Raw genomic sequence first — 18,422 nt, 5'->3', positions numbered from 1 at the left:
AAGGTTGCTCTTTTTTGCTCTAAGTTCATAACTGATAACACCATGATTCCTTGTTTTATCTTCCCTATGAGATTGTATAACTTCTTGAAAGCAAGGTTTAATTTCTGCACAATCTTTAGCAAGATTAAGCAAATCCAAGTAAGTTGGAAGTAAATATTTCATTTAGATAAGCTGTTGTATATAGAATGAATGGTATCTTTCAGAACGGAACTGCAACCTCTCAGTTCTAGCCAACATCTTTTCGTAAAAGCTAAGTATCTCTTATAGAAAGTACAATCACTGTAAAATCTTCCTTTAAACTTAGACAAGGTATACATGTGTGTGCAAACATTAAAAAAGTTTAGACAAAAGTATGCATAAGACAAATAGTCACCTGATGTATTGCCAAACCCATGCAAGCCAAGGTTTTCTCAGGTGCATCTCTTAGTTCATTTGCTATATCTGGTATCAAGTTAGTTACTTCACCTTCTGTCAGTTCTTTAAAATCCACCAAAATACTTCCCTTTCTTTCTATTTCATCCTATAAAATACAAAAATATGAAAACAATAATTGCTTTTCTGTAGTCAATTACCATTAACTGAGCATTCTATTATACACTTTGAGAAAGCATACAATGTTTATATGTGATAATGGTAAGTACGACATAAGTATAAGCTTTGTGCCAAGCATGGTTCTGGTATTTTAAATATATTAACTTATTGCTGTCTCTTAACAATCCTTTGAGGTAGGTATTTATACCTCTATCTCCAAATGAAAGAAAACTGAGGCACAGAGAAGTAATTAATCAAAGTCCATACCGCAGGTAAGTGGCAGAACTGAGGTCTGAACCAAGGAAGTCTGACTCCAGTGCCTATGATCATAATCACAAGTACCTCAAATACATTGGTAAGATGGCACATGACCAGTAGCTTTGCTGTAGAGGAATCTTACCTTGTCATACAAATCAATATGCCTTGTGAAAAATTTTTCAAATGCTTGAATCTTCTCAATCAAAGGAGAGCTATCGCTGTAAACTAATCCAACAAATATGGCATTAGCACAAATAATCACACATGTACATGCATATTTTTCATGAGACAAAAGCAGCACTATATACATGGTAGATGATTTTTTTCTAATTGCTTTGTATTTTGATTACATTCATATAAGAACTGGTATAGAATGTAAACTTCAGATTCTAAAACAAATTTAGGTTTGCATAATGTGAAATGCGGACAGAAACTCTCTCTCTCTAAGAGCCCCACTATCTGGGAAGCTTTGTTTTGCATCTTTGACACCTAATAGGACATGTTAGTTCAGATAATTTAGACAATAAGCCTAAACTAAAAATTATAATAAAGCCAAAGCCAGACACATAAACTAAGCTCTTACTCTGACAGAGCTGAAGACAATCACAGTCTTTCCGGAGATCAGCAGACAGACCAACACTTGACCCTGGTGGCAAAACTGAAAAGCTTTTTTTTTTTTTTTTTTTTAAAAACACTCTAAAGTTCTACATTTTCAAATATGTCTCTCACAGAAGAACAGTACAATAAAGTAGTTTGGAAGTACAGATGGTGAAGGCTAAGGCACCTCTTGAACTCCATCTTTAGGACTGTCCAAAGATCACTTATAGTGTTCTGAGCTATCTGCTAGGGCAGCAATGTGAGTGCTCGTGGCTAATACATCCTAAAGGAACAAAAGATCATTCATGAAACAGATTCTATTGATGGAAAAAAACGAACTGATTTCCAATAAAGAAAACATTTGTAAAGTACTCCATTCATTCACAAAATGACTACTGCGTGCCTGGTATGGGGCAGGGAGGGTCCTGGACCTCAATAGTCTAGTTTTTTTAAAAAAAAGTACGCGGCTGGGCGCGGTGGCTCACGCCTGTAATCCCGGCACTTTGGGAGGCCGAGGTGGGCGGATCACGAGGTCAGGAAATCGAGACCATCCTGGCTAACACAGTGAAACCCCGTCTCTACTAAAAACAGAAAAAATTAGCTGGGCATGGTGGCGGGCGCCTGTAGTCCCAGCTACGCGGGAGGCTGAGGCAGGAGAATGGCGTGAACCTGGGAGGCAGAGCTTGCAGTGAGCCGAGATCGCGCCACTGCACTCCAGCCTGGGCGACAGAGCAAGACTCCGTCTCAAAAAAACAAAACAAAACAAAACAAAACAAAAGTACGCACACGCACACCCCTCATGAGACATAAGAAACAAATGGGTATTTTAACAGCACAAGTTCCCTGCACCTATACAGACTGATGTAGGTTAACTGGTATTCCTAATTATCAAAGGGAGATTCCTTACCTGTGTTTCTACACAAAGCTGTATTTGTTACTGTCCCTTGATTTCAAGCCCACTGTTCTACTTCCTGCTCTGCAATGCTATAATTCAGATCTGTACCCTACATGTCTCAGATTCTCTTTAAATTCTGCCAATTGAAGGCACTTTAGAGACTGGAAGGTGGCAGAAAGAGAGAAAGGAATTTATTCTTGTTTCCAATTCTTTTCAGCATCTCTGCAGCTGCAGAAGATAAAGATAGTGCTAGCCTCCAGTTCCAAGCACCACTGAGTCATGCCCCCTCAGTTACCAGTGGCAACCAGCTTCATTTGCCTTAGTGGTCTAAGCACAGCTCTGTAAGGTAGCCTTCAGAAGTCCAAGCATAGCTTTGTAGGGTGCCCCTCAAAAGTCAAAATAACAGCTATGCTGTGACCTCTCCAACCTTTGAATCCCCACAGTCTGGTAACCTCAGAACTTCTTTTACTCTCTTAGCCATAAGGATGGCTGCTGCTTCCTGAATTACTACTTTCTGGGGGGTTACCTCAATATTTCCTTTCTGCTCTTTCAGTCTTCCATTTTCATATCCAATTTCTTGTATTAAATCCCCTTTTTGAAATACCTAGTATGGTTTCTGCTTTCCTGACTGATATAAAGTCTAAAATGCTTTTGAAACATAAACATCATTTAATTGTTTGGGTGAACTAAGATTAAAGCAGGTATATGTCAGTAAGTGAATTACAGTAATACAAGATGTAGCATCCAAACACAAGTTAAGAAAATATGATTTATGGTGCTTTTTTGTACTTTTTAAACCCTACCTTCAGAGAAATAAAGCTTCCAGCCTTTATATGGTATGAATCGATCCAATGTTGACTGCATTGACTGTGGGGTCTTTGTTGAAAGCAAAAACTGTGGGGTTTGTTCTGAAAAAAATAAAATACTAGGTTAGTAGAAACAGAGTGAACATTTTTCCAATATGCTTCTCTTTCCAAATGAGACTCTCATTAATAGAGTATCCAAATTAGAGGTTTTAGTAAGAATCTGGGACATCAATGTTCAAATATTAAGGAGTAGCATGAAATAAAAGACAAACCGAAGTATAAGACAAACCGCCTTGTATGATAGACGTGAATTGCTTCCTTCATTAAGTGAAAAAAATTGAACAATCATTGACCTCACCTACCAGCAGCACGTTTTCCTGTGGTTTTACTCAGATCAGGTCTGTGTTCTCTTTCTCTCCATTTTCCCGATAAGTTCCCACCACCTCTTCCCCTTTTCCAGCTTTGAAATCTTCCTCGTCCAAATCCTCTGCCTCTATACTCCCCATTCATCTCTCCTAAAAGATAGATATTAAAAAGGTCTTCACCAAAACTGTAAGGAAAATAGTGCTCCTAAAAATGTATTAATAAAAAGGGAAAAATTAATGTATTCTAGGTTCAAGACTAGCAAACAGGCTTGCAAAGTTGTACAGCTATGATACAAGACCCAAATATTCTGCAGTTAAGTTTCTAATCTCTATCGCTTTTTAAGGTATACCACAATAGTTTAATAACTGTTAAATATGGTTTACGTATACTAGACGCTCATAGGTTAAAAATAAGGACCGGTACTGTACCTGTTTACAAGTCCCCATTACAGAAATGAAAATAGGACAGGTAATTAACTCTATGAAAACTTATTTGCAGTATTTGAGACTTATTATTATAGGGCAGGACAGGATGAACATAATTCTGGCCTGTGAGACACTAGGGATACATCATCATAGCTTCTTACATACAGTCAATCCTGCAGTGTCACATCCACTTTTTGTGCAATTTTTCTGTAAATCCAAAACTGTTCTTTTAAAATACAAGTCTACTTAAAAATGATTCATATCCTAAGTATACAAGTAAATAAAGATATACCTGTACACTGCAGTGCAATTCCTTATCAAATAATCTATCCAAATCCTTACTTAAAAGGGGTTTAGTTAATAAAACAGGATAGTAACTAGAAAGTTCACGATTTAACGGCATGACAGGGCTCCAATAATTAGGCATTACACATTATGAAACTGATGCTCAAAGAAATTAAACAAACTGATCAAGATCAAAGTTGTTTGTTGACAGTACAGAGATAAAACTTTCAGGCTCCCAAGCTGAGGCGCTCCTTCAACAACGCTGCGTGCCATACCCTTCTCAAACGAGACAATATGCTGAGAATAGTAACAAATTCAAAAAAACGTTAAGAGGTAGGCCTGGAGAAAGAGTAAAAAGTAACAGTTGGGTACCTGTGCTTCTTTAAATACTACTTTATTTACATCTCCTAAGGCTAAAGTTCTTACTTGCTTGGGACAGAGGTCCCAAAGCTCTCCTAGTTCACAATTGGGCCGGCTCCAGGATACGCGCAGATCTGTCCGACCGGATTCTCCCTCCCTCCCTCCCGTAGAGAAGCACCACGGGGCTAAGACTCTCTGGGATCTTAGCTCCTCAGGTGACTCCTGCCAAGTCCGCAGTTCTCTTCAGCCGCAGCTTTCCTGTCGTCCCCGCGCGGTGCTGAATCCCATCTGTCTCAATGGCTCAGGAAACTCAGTTTCCCCACCGCAGCTTCCAGAAGGTGTCTGTAGCGCACAGCGCCGCAAAAATGCCTCAAGCGAAAATCAGGTCTTCCCCTAAATTCTTTTTTGGCGCTTCAGTGATCCAACTTCCGCTCAAAGAAGCGGCGAGACGGGAGGGGCGGGGCGGAGTGCAGCCAATCAAGGAGTTTGGCCAGACGGAAGCCGAGAGGCTCCCGGAAGTGGTCTTGAGGTCTGGACTGGAAAGCGGAAGCGGCGTGCAACACGTGGGGGCGGTGCCGGTCGGAGGGCTCCTAGTGCGCCGGGTTGTGGGAAGTGTGGCTGGCGGTGGCGACAACCGAGGAGGAGGAGCGAGACGCCGTGGAGCACGGCGACCGGCTGAGCGTCATGGAGGGCTCAGGGGAGCAGCCGGGCCCACAACCACAGCATCCCGGAGACCACCGCATCCGCGATGGCGACTTCGTGGTGCTGAAACGTGAAGATGTGTTTAAAGCAGTACAAGTCCAGCGGAGAAAGTAAGTCAGATCGCTGACTTTAGGGGTCTCCCGCCCCGATCTTGTAGATAACCCCTCCCTCCAGGTTTCTCCACAGACTTCTCCCGCCAGGGTGCCATTCTTGGCTCTCTCGGTCCCCATTCCCCGCCCTCGTCTCCTCGGGTCTTTCTGTCACAGAAGGCTTTTCCACCAGGATCCCGTCCTCGAACCTCATAATCTCCCTTAACCCTCCTGTTTTATCCAGAGCCCCCTCCATGATTTCATATCTGGCCGTCCACCTTCAGCAATCCCTTTCAGTCATTCCACAGAGTTCCTTCCCCAGAATTCCATTCTTGGCCCTAGGGTGCCAATGCCTCCCTCTCCACACCCCTAATCACCTGTCCTGAAGTTCTTTCCCTAGGACCTTGGGATCTTCACTGTCTTTCCACAGACACCCCCTCCTTTCTTCACTTTAGAATCTCATCCTTGTCTCCAGAGTCTCCTTCAGGTTCCCCCTTTTTTTCCACCATAGATCCTCCTTCTTCCCTAATCCCCCAGTCAGGATCTATCCCACAAAAAATGAAACCTCTCCTACCTAGTCTGGCTTTCCATCCTCTTCTCTACTCAAGCAGGATACACAGAATAGATGAAGGAGACAATTCACCAAAGAGTGTGGAATCACTTTGAGTTTCCCTCGTTTTACTCACCAAAGGATTCAACGCTGGGAAAGTTGCTAAAAAGCAATTTGCTCAAGGCCTCTGAACTCGAAATTAGGTTTGGTTTGTGCACCTGCTGACTAGTATCGCTCTGTTTTATAATAATAGAGAAGTGGGATTTTGTTAACTTTCTGGAAGGGCTGGTGAGGTTGTTAAGTCCTAAGAGCTTATTAATGGTGAAAATTTATTGGGATATTTGGATTAATTTATCTGAGAAATACAACCACAATTTTTTTGTTTTTGAGACGGAGTCTCGCTTTGTCACCCAGGCTTTAGTGCAGTAGTGCAATCTCGGCTCATTGCAACCTCTGCCTCCCGGGTTCAAGCGATTCTCCTGCCTCAGCCTCCCTAGTGGCTGGGACTCTGGCACCATCACACCCGGCTAATTTTTTTTTTTTTTTTTTTTGTATTTTTAGTAGAGACGGGGTTTCACCATGTCGGCAAGGCTGATCTCGAACTCCTGACCTCAGGTGATCCACCAGCCTCGGCCTCCCAAAGTGCTGGGATTACGGGTGTGAGCCACTGCGCCTGGCCACAGTTTCTTTTGAGCTAGGTTATTGTATTACTTTTGACAGAGATAAGTTGAATGCAATGTCAGGAGAACAGCTTTCTGCAGACTGAGAAGTATGAGATTTGGAATTTCTGATAAGTACTTACTTCAGATGAATTCTTTTACTCCGGGTTTAAGCAAACTGTTGACTGGTATTTAAGGTGAAGCAAGCATCATAAAATAGTCAAGAAACAAGTCTCCAGAGCACTAAGCTGGTGATAACCAAGCTTTTTGCACAAGCCACTAATTTAGTAAAGAAAAAAAGTTTCTTTTATGAAGGGTATGTTTCTTTTAGTCCGGAAACGTAATACCTGCACCAACCTTTAACCATTTTTAAATTCTTCTTCTTTTTTTTCTTTTTTAAACTAACTAATTAATTTTTTTTGTAGAGACAGAGTTTCACTATGTTGTCTAGGCTAGTCTCCAATTCCTGGGCTCAAGTAATTCCTGCCACCTCAGCCTCCCAGAGTGCTAGGATTACAGGCATGAACCACTGTGCCTGACCTTCCCCTTTTGTGGTGCTAAAAGGGTTGGATACCACTGCACTAAACATTTATTTGGAAATACTTTTCAACAGGCCCACTTCTTCGCAGAAGTCATAGTGGCAGTTTCCATTTTATTTAGGAAATGACTCTAAGCTCAGCTGCATCCCGGGTCAGACTCCCTCATCACCCTTGGGGCTACACTCATCTGGTTGGGCAAAAAACAGTCCAAGCTCTCTGAGAAGTAGACTCTGCAAATCCTACTCCTTCCCAGTAAAGATGTGGCCTCCTCATCCCTCTAACTGGGCCCCACATTCCCGACTGGGGCAGTGACCTGTCAAACCAGCCAGTTTTAAGTGACACGCATCATCCCCTCTGCGTATCACATAGGCTTGCAGAGAGGTAAACCCACCCATCTCAGATCCAGTGTTTTTTGTTTGGTTGGTTGGTTTGTTTGTTTGTTTTGTGAGACAGGATCTCACTCGGTCCCCCAGGCTAGAGGGTAGTGGCGTGAACTTGGCTCACTGCAACCACTGCCTCTTGGGCTCAAGCAATCTGCCGCCTCAGCCTCCTCAGTAACTAATTTGTGTACTTTTTGTAGAGAAACTCCTTAACTCAAGTGACCCTCATGCTTCAGCCTCCCAAGTAGATGGGACTACAGGTGTGTGCCACTACCCCCGGCTAATTTTTGTATTTTTTGTAGAGACGGAGTTTTTCCCCGTCAGCCAGGCTGGTCTCAAACTCCTGGACTCAAGTGACCCACCTGGCCTCCCACAGTTCTGAGATTACAAGTGTGACCCACCACACCTGGCCAGATCCAGTGTTTCAGTAGCACCAAGGTGATTAAAGGATGAGGGTAGGGGGTGCACATCTGGGCTGAGCTGAATTGCAACATCTGAGATTTACATTAGCAAATATTTTGAGTGTCTGTTACATTCTGTTGTATGTAAGTATCTAGGGACCCAGCAAATAACATGAATTGGCCATATCCGAATCACTTACGATCATACAGGATTTCCCTCAGATGGTTTGAGTAAGCTTTAATGAAGATGCGACGCAAAAGTGTGGCGGATTTAGGGAACCAATAAAGGTGACACACCCAGAGACCAGCAATGGTGGTAAGCCTCTGACACGGGAGCGTGGGTGATGTGGCAGTATATTCTGTCGTAGTCAGCTTCCTGGCGGCACAGAGAAGGGAAGAGAAGGAGTGGGATGGGGCACAAACAGAATTAACCACTACATGATTCCCAGAATTCAGTGTTCTGTGCACATGGGCCATGTCCTGAAGCTAGGTGGGCTTTCTAAGGTCCTTAGGTCTTTGCTGGGGTAGACCATGTGGTAGTGGAAAGAATGAGGCTTGGGGTCAGACACAGATTTGAATTTGAATCCCAGCTCCAACAACACCTTGCAACTGTGAATCTTGGACAAGATACTTCTCCCTGGGCTTCGGATTGCTCTTCTGGAAAGAGCTATGTCCCAGGATTACCGTGAGAATTAAATCAAAAAGTGTGAATCACACCTAGCACACACTGCTTAGCCCCTGGTTGGCACTCAGCAGATGTTAGTTTTTTTCTTTTCAGAAGAAAGGATTGTGTTCCTGTGGGATTTCTCTTTTAAATTGCAATAAGATAAAAAATCTATGTCATAGGAAACCTCAAGTTGCCTGGTCCTCAGTAGAGCGTTGTCAGTGTTAGGCTCCATTTCCAAGTGTGTAGATTGTCAGTGTTTATTTGCAAGTATAATTTGTTTTTATTAGATAATTTTCAAATAAAATGGCCAATCAGACCAAGCCCAAGAAATTTGTTAAATCCTTGTTACTTCAATGAGTCTTTGCTTCCCCTTTCCAAAATTCAGTGTTCTTGTGGCTTATTCATTAATTTTATGTCTCTATCCCAACCAGGTTCTCTCTAGTTCCTTTGTTGCTTTATGTTCAGAGATAATGCTGTTGATCATCCATTGTGGAGACCACTTTTGAAGTAAACTGTAGTGAACATGTCTTTTCTGTACTGGATACAAAAGATATTCAGTTAATTGATTGCTTTTTTTCCCTAGAAAAGTAACTTTCGAAAAACAGTGGTTCTATCTGGATAACGTCATTGGCCATAGTTATGGAACCACATTTGAAGTGACCAGTGGAGGAAGTCTACAGCCCAAGAAGAAGAGAGAAGAGCCTACTGCAGGTGCACATTTTGGATGCATGAAATAGATGCTCTCCAACTGACTAGTCAGAAACATCTCAACCTCCACCTAATTCCCAAGTGCTAGGCCATGCTATCCCGAAAGAAATCTTAACTCATAATGTAAGAACTGCAACTTAGTGGAGTGAAGCAAGTACTGCCTTTGGCCATGAGATAACCTGGATTCTGGCTCCAGCCCACCATTAAATGGTTCTCTGTTCTTGGGCCAGGCTTTATGAGTCGTTGCTGCGTCATTGCAAGAACATATGTAGAGTTCTTTGTTGGCCAGGCATTTAATCCTATGAGTCGTTGCTGCATCATTGCAAGAACATAATATAAAGTTCTTTCAGTGCCCAGAAGTTATGTAACAGCTATAAGGTGGTTAGCATATGGTGTAGAGGTTAAGAGGTCTGGTTTTGGATCCAGCTTAGTTCAATTTCTACCTTCATCACTTGCCTTGTACCGTTGGGCAACTTACTTGATTTCTGTGAGTCTTATATCCTTATGTATGTAAAATAGGGTCATAAACACATTTAATGCCCAGGCTGTATTGAGTGTTCAATGATATGACTCATAGGAAGTTCTGAATAGTGTCTTGCTTTTAGTAAGGGCCCATAATTTTAGCTATTACTGTTATTTCTTAACCTCTTGTCCAAAAGCTGTTATTATTAATTAAAATTATATTTATTAAAATGAACATTGAGAATATCTTGTTAATTAAAACACAAGTAATTATTTGAAGTTAAATACTATTAAAGTTTTGAGTCAAACCAGTTATTTAGATACATTTAAATTAATATCCATATTTTTACTAAGCACCAAATATATGCCAGGTATAATTTGGCACTGCAGTTATAGCAGTTCATAAGATAGACTGTCGTATAAAATGTGCTTACCAATTGGAACACCAAAAATAATCAAGTAGACAAGCAAACAGCATGATTTCTGATGGTGAAGTGACACATGCTATGAAGATAATAAAACGGGGGCGTGTACTAATTTGGTAAAGCAAGAGAATGAGCTCAGCCTCAAGTGATAGAAAGGATACAGCCACTCAGACATCTGTCATAGAACCTTCCAGGCAGAGGAAGCAGCAGGTGCCAAAAGCCTGCTGTGGGACCTTGCTGGGTGTGTTCAAGGAACAGAAAGAAGGCCATTGTGGCTGAAGCTAAAGTGTCAAGAGATCAAGCCAGGAACGATAGGCAGGGGCCAGATCATTTATGACCTTGCAGGTCATCTTTGGAATGTATTCTTATTGCTATGGGAAGCCACTGTATGGTTTTAAGCATGGGGTAGATGAATCAAATTGCATTTAAACAAAGAGCACTCTGGCATCCATGTGGATAGTGGCGGGGCAAGACTGGGAGCAGGAAGATGACTTAGGGGCTTGGAGTAGTTTTGGCAGGAAAGGATAGTGTGATGGGGGCAGTACAGCAGGGAGGCCAGACTTGAGTGGCTGATGGACTGGATGTGGATATGAACTCAGAAAAAGAAAGTGTCAAATAATTTCAGACCATAAATGTCAATAGAGCAATTTCTTTCCTTAGAGACTAAAGAAGCGGGCACTGATAATCGAAATATAGTTGATGATGGGAAATCTCAGAAACTTACTCAAGATGACATAAAAGCTTTGAAGGACAAGGGCATTAAAGGAGAGGTAATATTCAAAGGATTTTTAGTTTTGTTTTTGTCTGTTTGGCATTTAGGAAACTGTTTGGTGTTTAAAGCAGACTGTACCCAAGGTAAAACAAAAAAATAACGTTATAGCTTTGATAGAAATAGGTTGAAATGTACATGTTACTCAACATTTCAAAGATTTTATGTCATATATACAGGAATATAAGTGAATGACATTACTAATGTCAGTGGTAGAGAATGTAATAACGGTGCATATCAGGATTTAACTTTGTTCATTTTCAGTAATGTTTTCAGCCAGTGTCTACAGAAATTAGTTTCCTTTACCTCTCTTCTCCTTTTATTGGATATCTCTGTTCTTTTACCTTGGTTTAAGTGGAGTTATAAAGTACTTGTATTTTATTATAAATTCCAAATAGAGTATAGAAATACAAAGTTCATCTATTTGGACTTCTGTGGAAAAGGGATTGGAGAATCAGACCATTGGATCCATTCTTGGGTAAGAAGCCTTTGGAAATTACTTGTTTTGTGAAAGTAAAGTTTCAGAAAATCTATTTGCTCCTTTTCTTATAGGAAATAGTTCAGCAGTTAATTGAAAATAGTACAACATTCCGAGACAAGACAGAATTTGCCCAAGATAAATATATTAAAAAGAAGAAAAAAAAGTAAGTAGTTTTTATTTTAAAAGGCCGACAATATTAAACTTTTTTATGTTTATAAAATATACATTTTATTACAAATAAAATATTTTGTCATTTTTTTCAAATCAGTGTTCTGTTTTTTCTTCCCCCAGATATGAAGCCATCATTACTGTTGTGAAGCCATCCACCCGTATTCTTTCAATTATGTATTATGCAAGAGAACCTGGAAAAATTAAGTACGCTTTGTTTCCTTTCAAAAGTATAATTGGGGGAAATATGTCTTTAAGAAAGTCATGATTTTAAGTAAAATGAAAAAACTTGCTCACCTGCATAAAGTATCCTCCTACCTCATAAATTGTAAGTCCTTTTGCTGTCACCTCCAAAGCAATCAATAATCTTACCAACACAATTTTAATAAAGCAAACAAAACTTGAAAAATGATGATTAAAATAATAGGCTTTACTTAGCTAAAAATGAACAAATTATTGTTTTTACTTTAGCCACATGAGATACGATACGCTAGCCCAGATGTTGACATTGGGAAATATCCGTGCTGGCAACAAAATGATTGTGATGGAAACGTGTGCAGGCTTGGTGCTGGGTGCAATGATGGAACGAATGGGAGGTAAGATTTAATATTTTCATTTTCAACAAAACCCCACCCTGATGTGAGTAAAGGTGGTCCAAAAATGTAAACTCATGGAAAGCCAAATTGAATTACTTCAGGGTTAACAAAGTGACTTGAGTGAACCCGCACAGCTCCTAGCATGGGGACCTTCTTACAGTCTCCATCACCCAGCCCCCCACCCATGGGTACCCCCAAACCCATGGCAATTGTCCTTTCTAGCTTCACTGTCAGTGGGCATGATGCTGGAGCCTGTGGCTGACTATAGCTTTCAGGACAGTGATTTTAGTAAACTCCTGGGTAGCTGGTGCTCATTTCATTGGGCCTAAGTTGAAGGGATTGAGTGGGAAGATTACTAAGCATGTATTCTCTCTGGAAGAATGCAACACAGCCTGATTTGTCTGGTTTTTTTCTGACCCCATAGAAGGTAAGAACTTGTAACTGCTCCATTTGAGGATCGGAGTGAGGGGAAGCAGAGTCAGTCACCAATCATGTGACATCCAAATTTGCAGACACAGGGTTTTACAATAGTATCAAGTGGGGATAAGCTTCTTTGAGACTTCCTGCTATCTGCTTTAGAATTATATTACCTCCATTGGTAATACTCATAGACTCCAAACAGACTCCCTGAGGAGCTGCACCATCCTTCAGCCTCTGAATAAAGTATTAATAGAAAGACCTTCAGTCTCATTACTGTGGAGGACTCACTGAGGGTTTACGTAGTCTAGAGTCACTCCACGGGCAGATGTTTGTTTCTTTTATCTGTTCAGGTTTTGGATCCATTATTCAGCTATACCCTGGAGGTGGACCTGTTCGGGCAGCAACAGCATGTTTTGGATTTCCCAAATCTTTTCTCAGTGGTCTTTATGAATTCCCCCTCAACAAAGTGGACAGTCTTCTACGTGGAACATTTTCTGCCGAGATGTTATCTTCAGAGCCAAAAGACAGTGCTTTGGTTGAAGAAAGTAATGGCACACTGGAGGAAAAACAGGCTTCTGAACAAGAGAATGAAGACAGCATGGCAGAGGCCCCAGAGAGCAACCACCCAGAAGACCAGGAAACAATGGAAACAATTTCTCAAGATCCAGAACATAAGGGGCCTAAAGAGAGAGGAAGCAAAAAAGATTATGTAAGGATACCAAGAGTCCCCACCACCCCCATAATCTCAGGCCCTCAGTTAACTTCAGTTAAGTCATGAGATTTGGTTTGGCTTTGGTGTATTAGCTCCCAAGATGATAACTATCAAAACAGAACGAGTGTGTGTACATGTATACAAACATGTGATTCGGTCTTTGGGATGGAGCTTTAGGACACAGAAGCATTGCATAGATAGCTTAATAATGGTTTTTATAGTATATAGGCTTTCTTATGTATTTGCAACTTCCTTATAAACAACCTGCTTCTATTGGTTTAGTCCAAGTTGATAAATATTGTTGAAATGTTTTGACAGACCAGAGCATTTCCATAAATTTGACTGAAAGACCCCAGTACATTGATTTCTTATTTTTCTTTTTGAAGATTCAGGAAAAACAGAGGAAACAAGAAGAGCAGAGGAAAAGACATTTAGAGGCTGCTGCTCTGCTGAGTGAAAGAAATGCAGATGGGTGCGTTGATGGAAGAAGGCAGGAGACTCCTCGGTGCATGTGGGCTCTGCTTCAGACAGATTGGCATTCTCTTTCTCCTTGTCTACTTTGATTCTAGTGGGACCCGAGATGAGGATTTTGTCTTGCGGGTTTTTTAAAGAAAGGAGGCTGAGGCTGGCAGGGGTGGGGAATTGATGATGCTGGTTTCAGGATTTCAGAAGAAATTGAATCTTCTCCATCACTGCATCAAGATGGGCCTTGTGGTCCCACTGGATGCAGGGGATGGGGCACTCAACTGCTGCGATACAGGCTATAACAGATATCCACAAAGCAGCTTGTGCAGTATTGGATTTGTTTCCGGGTGATTTTTTTAAAAAAATCAAGAATGTCATTAGATGCCACTTAGAGTTGCCAAGTACCACAAGAGCTTCTAACCTAGTTCGCGTTTCCTAGAAATAGCTCATGATTGTATTCTGTTTTGGATTTCTAGAATGTTATATTTAAATCTCTTCTCTGTGTGAGTCACGCAAATTAAATACATGATCATTTTAAATGCATTTTAAAACCTGTGCTCCACTTTGGGGGAGTAGAGAAATAATTTGTCTGGCATTTTCCTTACAGTTTAATTGTAGCTAGTCGTTTCCACCCCACTCCCCTGCTGCTGTCTTTGCTGGATTTTGTGGCCCCTTCAAGGCCGTTTGTGGTCTACTGTCAGTACAAAGAGGTAATACTGGAATGGAATGGGCAGGAATTCTTACATCTGAATGTTGATTCTTCAACTGCATCCCAGGAAGTAGTTCTTAACAGAATTCTGTTTTTGCCTGCAGCCTCTGTTGGAATGCTACACAAAACTGCGGGAGAGGGGAGGGGTCATCAACCTCAGGCTGTCTGAAACCTGGCTCAGAAATTATCAGGTAGGTGTTCTTACGGCCAGTCCCAAGAGCTGCCCTCCCGAGACTTGACTGTCCTTGCAATAGTACTAGAAGTCATTAAATAGAGTTATCTCAGCCAGGCACAGTGGCTTGTGCCTGTAATCCCAGCACTTTGGGAGGCCAAGGCAGGCAGATCGCTTGAGCCCAGGAGTTCAAGACCAGCTTGGGCAACATGGTGAAACCCTGTCTCTACAAAAAAAAATACATAAATTGGCTGGGCATGACCCTGTATCTACAAAAAATACAAAAATTAGTCGAGCAGGGTGGCAGGTGCCTGTGGTCCCAGCTACTCAGGAGCTGAGGTGGAAAGATTGCTTGAACCCGGGAGGTCGAGGCTGCAGTGAGCCGAGATCCCACCACTCTACTCCAGCCTGGGTGACAGAGTAAGCCCCTGTCTCAAAAACAAAACAAAATAAAAATAGAGATGTCTCTGTTTCTTTCTACAGGGGTGGAGCTGTCTCATGGCTGTTACTCAGAGAATGTGCCCCTGACTTTTTGTGACCCTTTTTTTCTCTTGTTATGTCAGAATATATTACTCTGTAACTCTGCCCTAAAGGCATTTAAAATGCAAACCACTATGGTTCTTATTTCCCCTAAGGCTTCAATATCACTGTGGATGATGTAATTGACAATAGCAAAATTCGCAGGTGGATGAGAAACTGGCCCTTTCCTTTCTGCCAGGATGTTTTTGCGGCAAGTTTTCAGGATTTACTGGTGGGTTCTGTGTCAGTTCAGGTCTTCTGGAAGACATATGCTAAGACGGCAGTTGAAGTGTAAGAGATTTATTGAGGGAAATGCCTTAGAAAGATAAGGGGAGAGGGAGCAAGATTGGTGGTGCAGGTTGATGCCTGGGCAAGGAGTGGGTAGAGAAAGGAGGATGGTAGGAAGAGCCTGCAGTGCTGCTCTGGAGAAAGTCTCCATGAGGCTGATGGCAAGCCCAAGTGGAAAGATCGCCATTCAAGGAGCCCTGTGTTAAGCAGAAATGCTGCAGCTCTGGTACCCATGCTCAGCTACTGACTGGAAGCAACCCATGGCCTCGCTCAGTATGAATGCTGCAGTGGATCCCAAAGGAGCGGCAACTGGAGGTGTTCTACTGCCTGAATGCCTCGCAGCTGTTCCCTCATGAAGGGAGACCTGAGGGGAGCACCTCAATGCTGCTGTAGGCCCCGTCTCATTGCTTGGTGTCTTACCATACTGTAGTGGGGATGCTGTTGAGCCTTGGGTAACCCTGCCCTTTGTGGAGGTTGTCTTACTTAGCTAAGGTTACATGAGAAAGAGGAGAGAAGTTGCCTTGGCAGAGTTAACAGGGTAGCGGGGAAGGGAGGTTTGGAGTGTAGTACATTCAGTAGCAACTTCTCCCTAGACCCAGGCTCCATTATTGGCCATGAAACTTCCTGAAGCCAAGAGAAAGAAAGCTATATGTACAGTTCTAGAGTACTGCCCAGACCATTACCCATTCTTCACCAGAAACATGCTTCAGTTTCTAGAGAAACCTGGGCTGAACTGAAAACTGCTTCAGTTTTCTTTTTCTTTTTCTTTTCTTTTTTTTTTTTGTTTTTGTTTTTGTTTTTGAGACAGTCTCGCTCTGTCGCCCAGGTTGGAGTGCAGTGGCGCGATGTTGGCTCACTGCAACCTCTGCCTCCCGGGTTCAAGCAATTCTCTTGCCTCAGCCTCCCAAGTAGCTGGCATTACAGGCGTGTGCCACCACGCCTGGCTAATTTTTGTATTTTTAGTAGAGATGGGGTTTCACCATGTTAGCCAGACTAATCTCAAACTCCTGACCTTGTGATCCGCCTGCCTCAGCATCCCAAAGTGCTGGGATTACAGGCGTGAGCCGCCATGCCCGGCCAGTTTTATTTTTCAAAAGAAAATCAATTAAACCAATTTCTACACTTTTCTTTGCATTGTAATGTGAAGAAATGAGTCCTTAGAAGTTGGTCCGTTTAAAGCCTGGTGCCGTGGCTCATGTGTGTAATCCCAGCACTTTGGAAAGCCAAGGCGGGAGGTTCACTTGAGGCCAGGAGTTCGAGGTTACAGTGAGCCAAAATCTCACTACTGCACTCCAGCCTGAGGAACAGAATGAGATCCTGCCTCTTAAAAAGAAAGAAAGAGCGAGAGAGAGGAAGGAAGGAAGGGAGGGAGGGAGGGAAAGAAGGAAAGGAAGGAAGGAAACAAAAGAAAGAAGGAAAGAAACTGGTCCATTTAAATCATCAAGAGAACCTGTGTTGTTTAAATTCTGATTTTTGATATATGTGTTGTTAGCATGGCTTTATTGTCTTGGGAAAGCATGAATGTCTTTTCTGTCTTGATTAGGTTTTGCCAGATCGAAGTCATCCTAAACTGCTGATGAGTGGAGGTGGGGGTTACCTTCTCTCCGGCTTCACCGTTGCCGTGGACAACCTTAAAGCAGACAGCAGCCTCAAATCTAATGCAAGCACTTTAGAATCACACGAGACTGAGGAGCCTGCAGCTAAAAAACGGAAATGCCCAGAGTCTGACTCTTAACCCTTTGAGAATTGCTCTGAATTTTGTTCTCAGGCATTACACAGTTAGTAATTAAATTTTAAATGCCATTACTACTTGTTTTTTCATATCCCAAGAATAAGAACATGTCTATGTACCTGTTTCTAGGAAGGAGGAGTACATGGCTTTTGTCTGTTTCTGACACAGATGCGCTTGGTCTGTCAAAACTGCAACCATGGGGTATGTAGTATGACCAACTGCATTTAACAAAACTCCTCTAAGTACTTCTAAATATTCTGTGCAAATATCTTGAGAACTTCAACATCCTAAAATGTGTTTCTACAAGACTTTATATGTTAAGCTAAGTGGAATAATACAACGTAACTAAAACATGGCGGGTACCGAAAGGAGGGTAATTCATGGAAGAAATTTCCTCTGTTCATTCCATTCTCTTCAACCTAAGCAATATGGATGTGTGAGTGTGTGATTTATTATGGTACCAAAAACGTCCACCCTCTTTCCTGCAGTGGAATAAGCTTTTTTGAAATGCTGAGGTTTTATTTTAATAGTTGACAACCTGGGAAAGTTCTGAGTATTTATTTTACTGCTCTTTTTTGTGCATAGAAAGGTTTAGTAGGGTACTTTTTTGCATTAATTTGCCAATACTCTTATTCTTTGTTCTAAATAAAGTGACTAGAATTTTTGTGTACTATTCAATTAAAGGAAACAAATGTCTTTTCCCCCTCTGTGGTCTTATGGATACATAAGACACACACACACATATGTATATAGATGTTGGTATATATACACACATATATTTATATATACATAGATGTATACATACACATACATGTGGAGACATAGATTGTACCATCTGTATAAATATGTACGTACACATGGGGACAGAAAGAGTATGCAATCTATTTGAACTATATCAAAGTCTTGTGCAGGACTTAGACCAGTTCTCATTGTATTAGTGTCATTCCTTGTCAAATGTCCCTAAAGTGCCTTTCTTGATTATTAATGCTGAAGAACTCTGTCATGATTAGATGGTTACGCTTTCTAAGCTCTGAAAAACTCTAATCATTTGATCATGTGCTGCAGCAAAGAAAGTGTTTAGAATCAGCCAAGGCTCTTGTTCATTTGAGAGATTGAGTCTTGCTCACTGGAACATGGTCATCGTTTGCGTTGCTCCTGTCATCGTAGAATAGGTATGTATCATACAGCAAGGAACATCTCAGAAAAAAATTTTTTTTTCCAAATAGCATGTGCTATGCCAATGTGATTACTAAGTACAATTTTGAGTCCTTTATCCTAATTGCTAT

At 41.6% G+C, this 18,422-nt stretch overlaps 2 protein-coding genes across 7 annotated transcripts in view; one reads left to right on the top strand and one right to left on the bottom strand.

The window, feature by feature from the left end:
* The window catches only part of MCM8 (minichromosome maintenance 8 homologous recombination repair factor), a 45,511-nt gene extending 40,460 nt beyond the window's left edge, over positions 1–5,051 (bottom strand). For 3 of the 6 annotated variants that reach the window (XM_024238744.3, XM_063720667.1, XM_024238746.3), the window contains exons 1-5: positions 4,590–5,051; positions 3,450–3,602; positions 3,085–3,189; positions 932–1,014; positions 374–520 (exon numbers count right to left, since the gene is read on the bottom strand). In XM_024238744.3, coding sequence (XP_024094512.2) covers positions 374–520; positions 932–1,014; positions 3,085–3,189; positions 3,450–3,597 — 483 coding nt within the window. In that variant the 5' untranslated portion in view covers positions 3,598–3,602; positions 4,590–5,051. Of the gene's footprint in view, positions 1–373; positions 521–931; positions 1,015–3,084; positions 3,190–3,445; positions 3,603–4,535 lie in introns of those variants that run through there. The other 3 variants (XM_024238745.3, XM_063720666.1, XM_054541562.2) reach the window with 2 other exon arrangements.
* On the top strand, positions 5,023–17,814 carry TRMT6 (tRNA methyltransferase 6 non-catalytic subunit). The gene is made up of 11 exons (XM_002829943.5): positions 5,023–5,335; positions 9,094–9,221; positions 10,766–10,875; positions 11,427–11,518; positions 11,647–11,730; positions 11,995–12,119; positions 12,890–13,248; positions 13,638–13,723; positions 14,324–14,426; positions 14,530–14,616; positions 16,948–17,814. Exons 1-11 carry the CDS (start codon positions 5,208–5,210, stop codon positions 17,137–17,139), a joined length of 1,494 nt encoding a protein of 497 aa, XP_002829989.1. The 5' UTR covers positions 5,023–5,207; the 3' UTR covers positions 17,140–17,814.
* The last annotated feature ends 608 nt before the right edge of the window (positions 17,815–18,422 follow it).

This window comes from Pongo abelii, chromosome 21 (assembly GCF_028885655.2).
Source record: "Pongo abelii isolate AG06213 chromosome 21, NHGRI_mPonAbe1-v2.0_pri, whole genome shotgun sequence".
NCBI lineage: Eukaryota > Metazoa > Chordata > Mammalia > Primates > Hominidae > Pongo > Pongo abelii.
This window is presented reverse-complemented; position numbering and strand designations above follow the sequence as displayed.